General features: G+C 43.4%; 1 protein-coding gene across 1 annotated transcript in view; it reads right to left on the reverse strand.

Moving 5' to 3' along the window:
* CAMK2G (calcium/calmodulin-dependent protein kinase II gamma) overlaps positions 1-718 on the reverse strand; it is a 123,255-nt gene extending 122,537 nt beyond the window's left edge. Inside the window, exon 1 of the mRNA XM_009888839.1 lies at positions 663-718. Coding sequence (XP_009887141.1) covers positions 663-718 — 56 coding nt within the window. The remainder of the gene's footprint in view (positions 1-662) is intronic.
* Between the last annotated feature and the right edge of the window lie 12,633 nt (positions 719-13,351).

Raw genomic sequence — 13,351 nt, forward strand, 5'->3', positions numbered from 1 at the left:
GGGGACCCGCCGCCCCGCGTTGCCCCCCACGAGCGGGGGAAGCGGAGCCCCAAGTCCTCCTCCCGACCCGCCTCAGCGCTGGGCCCGGCGCGCTGCCGAGAGGGCAGCGCTTGCCCGACCTTGGGGGTACGTGTGGGAGCCCCCGAGGAAATGAACCTTCTGCTGCAGAGGTAGAGCGGTAACACGCGAAATGTCTTGAAACTGCTAAAGAATGGGACGCGGTGTTCGCACACACGTATGGTTTATGGTGATGGGACTTGGACGCAGAAGACAAACAGAAATCATCGGTCTCCGACTGCAAAAGCAAACAAGCCTGCCTCTGTTCTGTCTCTAATAGCATACCATCCGAGAGTGCTGGCTGCAGTGCCTTTATAAGCAAGTTTATTTTCACCTCTTACTTAAGTGAGTCTGTCTCTGTCTGAACAATTGCCAAATCTGCTTAATATGCAGATTTATATAGGGCAGTCACTGATCCAGGCAGAGAGGGAAGGACTGCTCTGGCCTCTCCGGCGCGGCTGGGAGCGCGAGCTGTGTTAAGAACATAGAGGGGACAGATGAGCAAACCATAAGCCAGGAGCAGTATTAAACTGATCTGAAAATGAATAGTACTGTATAAGTACCATGCAGTACTGCTCTGTGGCTGGACTAGGGAATTGTGTTACTCAATCCCGTGAAAAGCAGTTACGGCAGCCACCAGCATATCCCCCACGCTCCCCATCTCCAGGTTAAACGCAGCCAGCCCAGTGCTGCAAAGGCACCTAAGTACCTAAGTAATGCAGCGGGCAAAAATTCACCCAGCTTATGCAGAAAGTAGATAGCAAAAGTAGGACAACGTAACAGTAGCATTACAACAAAGCAGTACTTCTAGAAGGTGATTATGAAACAACAGCATTCTGCATCTTGCACCATGCCAGCAGTTAAACCTGGAAACTTGCTGACCCAGCAGAATAATTCAGAGAACCAACAAACGATCTATCCAACAGGTGCCAATTGGTGAATTTGCCTCCTGCTAAGCTAAAACAAGTCCAGCAGCCTCATTCAGTGATCCACCAGTTTCTCGAGCTGCAGATGAGGAGGAAAGGAATCAGACAACCTACAGTCCTTACTGGCAGAATTGACTGATAACACAAAATTCAAGTGGGAGATTCTAGATGCGGTGGTGGGCAGTGTTGCTGATAGACAACCAGCAGTGCATGTCCACCATCCAAAATGAAATGGGATGTTCTTTGTGCAGGAAAGGTGAGCTGTTAAGTTTGTGCTGTGGTTGCACCAGGCAATATAGTCAAGATATATGACACAGTCCCCTATGCTAAGATGTACGGAGCAACTGGAGCAGGACTCTGTTCCTCTCTTTGTTCCTCAACACAAAAACTGAGGGTGGATGTTTAAGACCAGATATTAGCACACTGTGCTGAATGAGCAGCCAGATGGAGATTACCTTTTATGCGTTTGTCCCGTGCTCCTACAAACCAAGGAAGGATGATGAAGATGGAAAGAGGTACAAGCCACAACAGAGAAACACAGCAACAGGAGAAGTTTACCTAAAGCTGTGTATTAAACTGAGTGAGATTCTGCAGTTGAAGATTGTTTTAACTGGACTCAAGGACTGTTCTGTGCCCTACACAAAGCACCCCATGATATTTAAGAAGCCCTGATTGTAATGGGCTCATAAAAATACACGAGAAACATAAAAAGAGGGAGACAGAAGAGGAAGTTTCTCATCCTCAAGTGTTACAAGGAAAAGTGAGGTCTGGAAATCAGAAAGGGAACAGAGAAGCAAGTGTGGAAAGAAAAGCTAACCATGTGTTATGCATAGCAAGTGCTACAGAAACAGATTGCTAACCGAGAAACTTGTGTTAAGCGAGAAGTGGGATATAAATTGAGTGACAGACTTGATTAAACCAAGTACTGAGTGGGAGACTAAATTATGGGAGTAGAGTTTTTGAAAGGAATGTAGACAAAATGAAGCAGGAGGAGGGGTGGCAATATGGATAAAAGAGTATTTTGTCAACAGAAAGAAATATTGATGTTCTGGCTGACATAGCAGTCTACTTGTATTGAGAGTAAAACTGCAAACAGAGGTGAATCTTAAACAGTGCTTGGGCAGAGTAATGTTGTAAGGGCCAGAAAATACCTGAAGAGTAAGAAATGGCTTTGAGAGAGCCTGTGTGCTAGTAATGGGAGATTCAGCTAATGAACAGTAAATGAGATTCTGACCTCAGTTATGCAGAATTGAAATCTGGAAGTAATGTCTTGCTTTTAGTATTAGCCAGCCGCAGATTTCATATTAGCGGAGTAGCAGTTTGGGTCTCTATCTTTTGAAGTAGCACAGGTTGGCTTATACAGTACACTGAACTGTAAGGGATCTGTCAGGGATTAATCTGATTTTAATAACTGGAGCTGAGTAAGAGGTACTAAAGAAATAAGTAAAATGCAAAGGATTTAATGCAAAGCCCATGGGCGCAAATGGACATTTCCTCTGATGTTAATGGACTTTGGATCAGGCCCCATCTGTCCATGGAGCCTAAGGTCAGCATTGGCACGTTGAAGAATGTCTGTGGGAAGGAAATAACACAAAAGCATTGGTCTTTAGGGAAGGAGAGTGAAGAACTACAAAATGAGTTCACAGAAACTAACTGGAACTCAACCCGCTGTAGAAAATGGGAAGGGTGCTGGAGAAGCTGCATGGTAGCATCTTCCCAGAAAGGTTGAATAAGCCAAAGGGCAATGTGCATCAGTGTGCTGAGCGGAGCAGCATTGGCTAGTGCCAGATATGAGGAGAGGGCGTTAGCAAAATTAGACCTGGGAAGGATAAGAATGGGGGAATTAGAAATCAGTCTAGGAGGGTGAAGGCATGAAGGAAAAAAAGCAATGCATGAAATGAGTAGGCATATTTTTTAAATAGACATTCTTTGGTTTTCTGCTGTTAAATTGGGGTCCCACAAAGAACCAAGTAATTTTTCTTCTCTATGCCTCCACTGTCCAGTCTGTCTGTTTAGAGTGAGTAACTCAAGGTAGGTCTTATCACTTGCAAGGCATTTGCAGGACATGAAATTCAACCTGCTCTGCTCTTACGTGAGGCTTTCCTGGCACTACTTCAGTATAGTAACAAATGAAAATACAAAACAAAACACCCAAACCCCTAGAATTGTGTGAAATATTGCATCATCTTAAAATTAGGATTTTTTTTGGCATGTGCAAGTGATGAAAGTGTTAAAATTCTTAGCAATTATTTTGCTTCAGAATCTACAAAGAAACATGCAAAGAGTTACCTAAATCAAGCATCATTTTAGCATGACTGCCCACAGACTTACTGTCATGTATACAGAAGAACCCCCCTTTTTTCATAGCTGATTATTCATGTTGGCTATACAATACAAGATCTCTAAATTTTTTTTTTTTTACTTAAGCAATTGTTGAGTATCTACCAGAAAAGCCAGGTTCCTTTAATGTGCCTGGTTGTTCTCTTCCTTCTCCCAAACTGAGGTTCATTTATTACCTCTGAAAAATCATGATTCAAATAAGCCTAAGTGGATTTGTAGGTGTAGCTGATAAAAATAAAAAGTAGCGTGCGTAGAAGGAAGGTTGGAAAGAGAGGAACTTTTTAGCAAGTGAATATAAAATTTATATTTGAAATAAACGTTAGAGTTCTGGAGAGAAGCAAACATTAAATTACCCTATTAGTACGGACTATTCAGCCATCCATCTAGTTTAGTGTCTTGTCTTCAGTAGTGACCTATTGCAGACGATAAATGGGAGGGAGGAGGAACAGGAGGGGATGAAAGGAAGACAGAAAAGAGAAAGGAATCAAAACAGGCCAAAAAAAGAGATCCGTATAACTACAACCCACATGCATGCTGCACACTACTTGATTAGAGAGCGGCTTTCCTCCTGACCCCAAGCTGATGATCAAAATATGCCCTGAAGCACAAGGATTGGTAGCCCTTGTAATTTTGATCCTAGCTTGTGTCAGTGCATATGCTATTCTGTTTCATGTCAATGCCTAATCCTTTTTGATACTTACTAAGCTATTTAAGTCAATAATATCCCATGGCACTGAGTGTCGCATGTTAATTATATGGCTCATAAAACATATAACCTGATATCATTGCAAATTTGTTCTATTTTAATGTCACTGAGTGCTCTCTCCTGTTGTGAGACAGGGTCAGGAGGTACGTCCAAATGGCCAGCCCCGTTCTATACATCTCTGCTCCTCAGTGCTGTGGGTCACTGCCCCCAGGGGAGTTCAGACAAAGGGGGGGCGGCTGGGGTCTGGCAGGGTCTCAGTGCCAGGGTGCTCCCAGGCAGGCCCTGTGTACCTGTTGGCGGCCCGCCTGGTTCCCCAGCTCCCCCAGTGACTCCTGGGGACACGTGCCTTTCACTGGGACTTTTGCAAGCCACCTAGGACATGAGGTATTTTCCTCTCGGCTTGAAGTGCTTGAGACTTTGGAATTCAGAAGCACGGGTTAGGTCCCCAACTTGGAAGGAGAAGCATTCGGTACACATTCAGCTCGTTTAGCTGCCATAAGCTCACTCCACACAGTCTTCTGTCTGGAGCCTTATCCTGCCTTTACTGAGGGATCAATACCAGGTTTGTTGACCGATTTCGCAGTCTGTTCAGGACACATGATATAGCTATAGCCTGGTGGAAGAGAACACATGGACAGTCTTGAAGAGCTGAGTACTTCACCTGCAGACCCATACAGAATGGGGCTGCAGCAGCATGATTTTGTTTCCATCTCATGAAAATCCAAGTCCTTCCAATAGTAGCCTGACCTCTAGGTTCGAAACTGAGTGAGCTCCAGAAGAGTAACCTTTCCAGCCTCCCCTTTGAAGCTTTCTTTGCTAGAGAGACACCGCTAAACAATTTCTGAATGCTGAGCTGCAATGTCTACTGGCTGCTCTCTTAGCTGATCAGGTGCACAAAATATTTATGCTTGTATCATATCTAAACTAGCCTTTGAAATATATCAATGGGAGTCTATAGAAAAAAACAGTGAAGATTACAGGAATCAGACAAATGTTCCGAGCTGTAAGAACAATTTCCTCTAGTTCTGTATCTATAGCAATATTAATAATGTTGCATTCAAAGGATTTCAAGTTTTCTTCCCTGTCTTCTTGAAACCGACCAATGTCAGTTGTTAATCAATCAGTTGAAGAGCAGGGTTTCCCACCATTTATATGGCAACAAGGTCATGTTCCATGAATTCCTCTAATAATTATCCAGTAACAATAACTGGTATGTTAAAATCACCCTCAGATGAGCTTAGCCTCAAAACGTTTCATATCTATTGCCTCCCTTGGTGAGTGGATGACAGAGAAGCAGATTTTCCTGCTTCATCAGAGCAAGCGAATAGATCTGTGTGTCCAGTGCGAGTGTAGCTTAATACTGTCTCTAGATGGTTCTGCTGTCACTGAAGGGTTACTGTGTGGGTATACGATAGTGGGGAAACATCTTGAACATTCATTTGAATATGGCCATCACAGTGGAATGTCCAGGGGCTATTTTAAGATTCACACTGTTTGTTTAAACAAGATTGCGTGACTCAATGACTGTTACGTAAAGGATGAGCACAGATTTCTCCCTATATCCCAGATATCTCCACCAGCTTAAAATATCGTATGGTATTATACGTTACTGATTATTGAATGAATCCTGAAAATTAATGCCACGTACTGGGGTGGCGTCTCCCTCATTTTTTAAATAAGGTCTCTGTTCAGGGGAAGGCTAATACTGCAAAAAAGATGACAGATGGACAGTCTTCATGAGCTGAATGCTGTCTTTCACAGTGTTGAGAAGAAAATGAACAAGCAACTCCTTCATTGCTGTGGGTCACCCATAACCAAAAGGAATGAGAAATGAGCAGTTTGGTTTCTGTGGATCAGTCATTGCTATCTATTGCTACTGCTAAAAAAAAGACTTCCATTTAGTGCCAGCTACAACAAATTTTGTTTCTTTGCATTTTAAAATGGAGCACAGATCCCTGGGAAAACCTCCAATTTAACTCTCATCACCAAAGTCATCATAACATTTGGCCATTACTAGCTCTGTTTGAATTCAACTCAAGTTAAAGATAAACTTCATGTATGTCACGCTATCCATCTTGCAATTCCTTCCTCTTGTCATCTCAGCTGAATTTATGGCACAGTCCTTGGGGAGATACTAAACTTTTTCCATTAAGTTCTCAGTTAGGCCTTGATTTAAATGGCTGCGGATTATTGTTCTAGAATAAGAGTGCTAGACACGCAACCTACACTGAAGTGTATGCAGACACTTGAGATTACAAAGAGACCAAATCATTCCCTTGGGGAATCTGCCGTCATACAGTATCTTGAAAGATCAGTCTCAAGCTGCAGTCTCTTCAGAACAAGGCATCTGTCTGGTCTTGTTTAGTAAAATACTGTGCACGTCTGGTAGCATGCAAGAGTCTGATCAGTTTGAACTGCATCAGCTCTCAAATCATAACACCCTACCAATTAAACATCAATCCAAGAGCGGAGTTATTTAATGCTCTCACAAAAAGAGAAAGTTATTAAAAAAATACAGGGTTTTGCTTTCTTCCAACTTAAATATAACTTAATAGCATTCCATAAAGCTTGATTATTTTTGTCAAACTTGCAGTTTGAAAGTTTTGGGGTTAGAAAAGAAGCACCCTGTGCTCCTTACCCAAGTGGGAGTGCTACATTGTAATATGCAGCACAAGGATTCTCAGTCCTTTTGCTCCCGAGAGATTAGTCCGAATATGGGAGCCCTCACAAGCAACATTTAATCATCACAGCCTCCTGGACCATTACAAACCATGAAGTAGTATACCTCCACATCATAAATGTCACTGCCGTAATTGGCATGAACTGGCCCCTCCTGGCAGTCTCAGGAAGTCACGGTTTACAGAGCCTGCGCTTCCCTGTCATCACCAGGCAGAAGTCCTTTTAATTTAGGACTAAGGCAGGAAGGGTGTATTTTCACTAACAATGTCCACGGTACAAGTACAAAGGAGTAGGTGCAGAAGCAGTCAGTCTCCGAAGGTTTTCACCATCGCTTTTACCAGCACTAAACTCTCAAATAACACCTGTTAGCAGAAAATACTGGTTTTCATTTTTTCACCTCTGAATCCTCTTGGTCCAGTGCTTCATCTCCTCAGTTTAAACAGTAACTGTTTAAACATGACCTTGACATTTTTAAAGGAGCCTGTAAAACCTCTCCGCTGTAAAACAGCCAGATTAACATTTATGCATAGTTAAAAAAAAATAAACACTTTAACCAAAATTGCCTGAATGTTTATGTGAGGGGAGAGATGGCTCACAGGACTCTTCAAAGAACATTGGCAGCAATTTCCTACCCTGAGTAAAATAAATTAATTAACACACACATCCTGTTTAACATCAAAAGAAAATCTGGCTCCAAAGAACAATCCAAAGGAGCGGGCCTGTGAGTGTTTACAAACACAGCCTGAGCCAACAAGCGCAGCAAGAGGGTATTTGGGAACCACAGCGAAGCCTCCACCCAGTAGCTGGACTCTCCAGTTTCTCCGGGGTTCAGTTCTGCCTGTGTGTGATGAACAGAGAATGCACAGTGAGAAAGATGGGCCTGATTTCCCAGCCAGAGCAATAGTAAAACAGTGATTTACACTTCCCATTAACAGCCACAAAACCTGTGGGAATAAGTGAAGTAAATCATGTTTTACAATGAGAGAAATGAGGCGGAGAGCGGGACAGTGACTCTCTCGTGACCTCATGGGAGTGCAGCCGCCACGGAAAGGCAGAATTCAGGTTTCTCCTCCAATGTGAAAAGATACCGACGCTTTCCTATTGATCTTGATTTTGGGTGAAGGTAATGCAGTGGTGCCACTGTGAATTAAATGGGCAGCTCTCACCAGATTTCTCCCCAAAACTGTACCTTCAGCACAGAGTACCACCCACAATTAAAAACTCAGTAAACCTTTATTATGCTCCTGCGAGACTTTTCTGTGGAGTGGCTGTGAATGTTACTGCTTTCTATGCCTCCTTCTGAGTGTACTTTGTTCCTTGTATCTTGTTAATAAAAATAAAATGCAAAAGAAAAAAAGATGGCTCTTGACAGGTTAAAAAAATTACACCCAAGATCTGTCAGTTTAGGTTGGGATCCCCATTAAGAATCTACCACACTGAGTCTGCAGTGACACAGACTTCCTGCCTTTGAAGGGCAGGAGGCAGGTACACCTGACTGTGCGGAAACACAAATATTTGCACATTCAGAAGCCCTCAAAGTATCTAAAGGAATTTCTATACTGCAGAGGAAGGTGCTGTTTCCATGCTTAATGTCCTTACATTACATTTGAAAAGTACTAGGAAAGAATACATGACAACAGCAGACTAAGATGCTAGCTCGTGGCTGTTTGTCTCTTGAATACTTGCAAATCACAGAAGTGCGTGCGAATACATGAAGCAGAACTGTGTTTCTAGTCACGAAGATGTGGGTAAGGTGACTCATGCTGAAGTGTGCACATGTATGTGCAACTGGATGGTGCGTAGCCTATGTGTGTGTATGTATGCACTACAGTCCCATAAATGGGAACAAAAGCAGAGAGATACCATAAACTGTGCAAACATGGATGAAAAGCATTTTTACATATATATTTCAAGACAAAGAAGAGTCAGAATACGTAAAGGCCAAGGATCCAGAGACAACTAACTTAAAGTGAGCTCCCTACAGCAAAGCAGGGTAGGCAGTGGGTGGGTCAGAGAAAGAGTGATAAAGCATTTTATGTTTACGTGAGAAAATAAATGCTGTCATTACATAAACTTCATTTAGCTTTTAGCTTTTGGCTGTAAGCATGTTTGGAAGAGGACTTGCACTCTGTGATCCCACACAGCTGCAGCACTGGGCTGTCATTCTCAAGGGAAGAGCAAGCTCCCCATGGAAATCACACCTGCTGGCTGGGCTGTAAATAAAATCCGCAGAACTAACATCGGTCTCAGCTTTGGCATCTGTCTCTGCTCCTAGGCAGGCATGGAGGTAGGTTAAAGCACAGTCTGGACTCCCCCTGACTCTACTGGATGGCCCCCAGGCCAGGGCTGCAACGGTGTCGGCCTGGGAGCTGGGGTAGTTCATTTGACAAATGTATGATGCTAGCTGAGGACTTGAAAATCCTATTCCTAGCTCATGCTTCCCTTCAGCAGGGGGAACACAGGAGTTCAAAGCTTATTTGTATTGCATGTCACTAGAAATACCATTACAGCGTGAAACTCAGAAGTTTTGCAGGCACACACAAAACTTTTGGAGCTCCCATATGATTCCATTTCGCTTGCTACAACAGGTTGGTTTGAAGTTAGTTTCATATCATGACCATATTTTTTTTTGTCAACAACTTAGATGCTCTCTAAACCTAAATCTTACCTATTTATTTCAATCTATATCTTAATCTTTTGTCTAGAGGATATAATACTCATGTTCCCTTGGGATGGTATGCACTTCTTGGTGACTGAAACAGTTTCTTCAGCAAGAAACAGCAAGAAAAAATATGCAAGCTCCATACAGTTAAAACAGAGGTGGGACATCTGAAGGTGAGGAAGAGAAAAAGTTTCAGTGACTACACAAACAGTCCTGCTACTACTGGTTCAAAAAAAAAGAGGCCACTGTGTGAGAAATAGCAATCCATTGCCAATGCAATTTAGCATTTATAAACCAAGCATCAGTATGGCAAGATCTCAAGTCCTACAGACGGCAGTGAAAAAGGAATATCATCAGGAGATTCCAGTACACAAAATCATGAAAGACAGTCCAAACCAAATGGCTTCAAATTTCTTCCTTGACAGGCAAAAAATGTTAGTAGAAAGGAGGAGAGCCTCAGCTGAACTGCATGCTGCACCGGAGGAGTTTTGATCACCAGTCAGATATTGAGATGCTCAGACAGCCTCGAGAAGGCATCGCCGAGAGACACCCAGCGGCAGCAGCCGCCCTCGCCCCGCGGAGCTGCTGCCTGGCCTGAGCGCAAAGGCGGTGGCGAACGCTCCCTGCGAAGGGTGCTTACCCCCAGCCCTGGCTGAGGCCGGGTAACTGGTCACATAAGCCTCTCCCAGGTGTAAAGACCCCAGCTGCCAAGATCTCCAGACTGCCCAAGGATTAAAACCACATCCGCAACAATCATTTTAGACTATTTAATCCTGCAGTTTAACTAGCTAAGAAAACACCTCCAGTTTAAGGGGTAATGAATTATCCATGTTGCAAAACTATATTCCTTTCAATCAGCTTCAGCTGTGTGTCTGTGTGTTTTACTCTTGACATTACACTTCGGCTTTTGTTGTCCTCTGCGCCTGTAAAACCCTCTTTGTGCTCATTTGCTAGTGTTCCTTTGTTAAAGTCTAACCTTACAATAGGATCTTGAAGTAAGTGACCCTGCCTCCTCATCGTAAATCATTTCCTCTACTGAATGGTTATTGTGCCTTCTTGGAGGTAAACAGGGCTCTTTGGAGATGGGCTACTTATTTGCACAGGTCAGCAAGTATTTCCATAGTGATGTGCAACAATAAAATGAGACAATAAGAGAGCTGCAAGTCATGCCTGGACATCACTACATAGGCAGAACTCCTAATCAAGGCAAAAAACTATTTAGAGAAAGGACTCAGAAGAAATTTCTTTCTCCCTTTTCTGTGTCATTTATCTCACTGGAGAAATCAGAAACCATCACCTAGATTCAGTTTTCTAGGTTTAAAGAGATTTTTGGCACTTACGAAATTATCTCTATCACTCAGTATTTTTTAACAATTTAAAAGAGAATTTACAGATATCCATGAGTAGACTTGAGGAAAATACCTGATTTATTCAAGATAGCCACATACATGTTTTCGAATTTAATTTCTAAAAATCTATTTAAAACAGTCTTTTACTCCTACATATAAAAAGGAGGGGGAAAACCCAAGAGAAAATGTGGAAGCATACCCCACGATCCCATCATAATTCACTTAATTAATTTTTCCTGAAAATCAGACTGGGCCAGCTATGAGGTACTCATTTCTTATGTGCGGACCTCAGAAAGCTCCCGCTGCAAAATATTTCTAAGCATAAGGATATACTACAACAAACAAACCAACCTATCTCAATTATTAATGTCTTGTTTTTCAGAAAATAATCGTGCCATACTGTGTTTGTATATACAGTGTGACAGAGGAGAAATCAAAGACCCAAAAGCGTATCTTTCAGCACTCAGAAGTCTAGTGTGAATTAAGGTTGTCCAGGCTGACGTTGCTACTTGCTTCTGTTACGTGTCACACTACAGGCAGGAGAACCTCTAACCGCTGGTTTTAGCAGTTTGCCTAGACAACCTTTGTTGAAAGCCCAACCTCCACAAAGGGTATCTCTATAGGGTCCCTTCAAATAGCTCTCTACTAGGAGAGAATAATAAGGGGGAAATCAACATGCCTATATATTGAGGGAAAAAAACACAAAAAAAGACAAGAAGACTCCGAAGAGATCTAAAGTAAAAAGAGACAAAACTCTGGGAACTGGAGGTCTGGGGGGAAAAGCGTTCACTTAATTACCTGAAGTAATGGCCCCATTGTTAATGAGTACAGGAGGTGCAAAAACCAGACCAGATCTGATGGGGACGTATTCCAGCATAGGAGAAATTATTGAAACAACAAGCACACAGTTTGCACTTCACAAATAAAGTTGAGCATGGTTACTGTAATTATACAAGCGCACACTGCCCCCAGAAGGCAGCATCCCACACTTTTCCACTCTTGCTTTTTTCCACTGCTCCTCGTTTGCCTGCACTAACATTTATTGTGGATAAATGTCAAGTTATGATTGTGGGGAAAAAAATCCCAGCTTCATGTGTGAAGTGATGGACTGTGATCTGACCATTACTTTTCACAAGTAAGAAGGGCGACAAGCACAGCCAAATATATGGAATGCTGCTCTAACAGAGAAGATTAAGTAAACTGGGACTCTTCAGGTTAGAAAGGAAACAAATGAAAACTGATGTGAAACTTGCACATAAATTAACAAGGGGATTCAGAGGAAGAAAGAAGAAAAAGCAACTGTGATAAATACCATAAACATAGACTTCCCATTAAGAAGCTAGCCCTAGTATTTTCCTCTGGAATTGTCCACGCCAGGTAGCTTTAGACTTGCTAGATGAGTATCAGGCTAATAGGTCTTAGAACAACAGGGTGACATGGTCCTCCAGAGTTCCTCACATCCCTGCTACCACCTTGGGCTCTCAAAGAGTATGTCAGGGCCCATCTTACCTACTGGAGCACACTCCCGCCCAAGGGGACTGCCCCAGCCTCCACCAACTCATAAGCAGCACTCACCACCATTCTTACCCCATCAGCCTGAGCCCTGGGGTATGAAGGCAGTGTGGACTGGGCAGAACTGAGCTGGTACTTCCTGAAGGAGTTGGGTAAGATCTCATGATCCCAAGCAGGCTCTGAATGCTCCCTCCAGCTGGCAGCTGGGCCTGCACAGATTGATGACAACCCTCAGGAGATGTATGCAGCCCTTGGGAGAACCAACGGAACCCATCCTAAGATATCAAACTGGCTCCCACCTTCAGAGCAATTTTTTGCACAATTTTCTCACTTGGTTTATCTTTATTGATATATTATTTTCCTCTGAAGCCTGAAAGAGCTTTAAAGTCTTTTCCAGCCTTCCCCTCTGTGGAACACACACACATCTACAGTAATGCAATTCCCTTTGCTGTTTCCTAACATGCTTAAGATGTTGAATTCTGGTCCCACAAGACACCTTGTTGTAAACAGGCCCCGGTGCTTTCATAAGTCTACCATGCAGTAATAACACAAGCAGCACTGTTGGAACAGTAAAGTGGAGTGATCCAGAGGGATGCCTGACATATGTCAGCCAGGCGCGATAAAGCCTAGAGCAATATGAGAAGCCCAACAGCAAGTTGGTCAGGGATCCTGCACATGCATCGGGGCAATCCCAAGCACAGATACAGGCTGGGTGGAGAATGGATTGAGAGCAGTCCCAAGGAGAAAGACTTGGGCGTGTTGGTTGATGAGAAGCTCAACATGAGCTGGCAATGTGCACTTACAGCCCAGAAAGCCAACCGCATCCTGGGCTGCTTCAAAAGAAGCGTGGCCAGCAGGTCGAGAGAAGTGATTCTGCCCCTCTACCCTGCTCTCGTGAGACCCCACCTGGAGCACTGTGTCCAGCTCTGGGGCCCTCAACAGCAGAAGAACATGGACCTGTTGGAGCGAATCCAGAGGAGGGCCATGGAGATGACCAGAGGGCTGGAGCACCTCTCCTATCAAGACAGGCCAAGTAAGCTGGGGTTGTTCAGCCTGGAGAAGAGAAGGCTCTGGGAAGACCTTATAGCAGCCTTCCAGAACCTAAAGGGGGCCTACAGGA

The sequence above is a fragment of the Charadrius vociferus genome, unplaced genomic scaffold (genome assembly GCF_000708025.1).
Source record: "Charadrius vociferus isolate BGI_N301 unplaced genomic scaffold, ASM70802v2 scaffold436, whole genome shotgun sequence".
NCBI classification, from domain to species: domain Eukaryota; kingdom Metazoa; phylum Chordata; class Aves; order Charadriiformes; family Charadriidae; genus Charadrius; species Charadrius vociferus.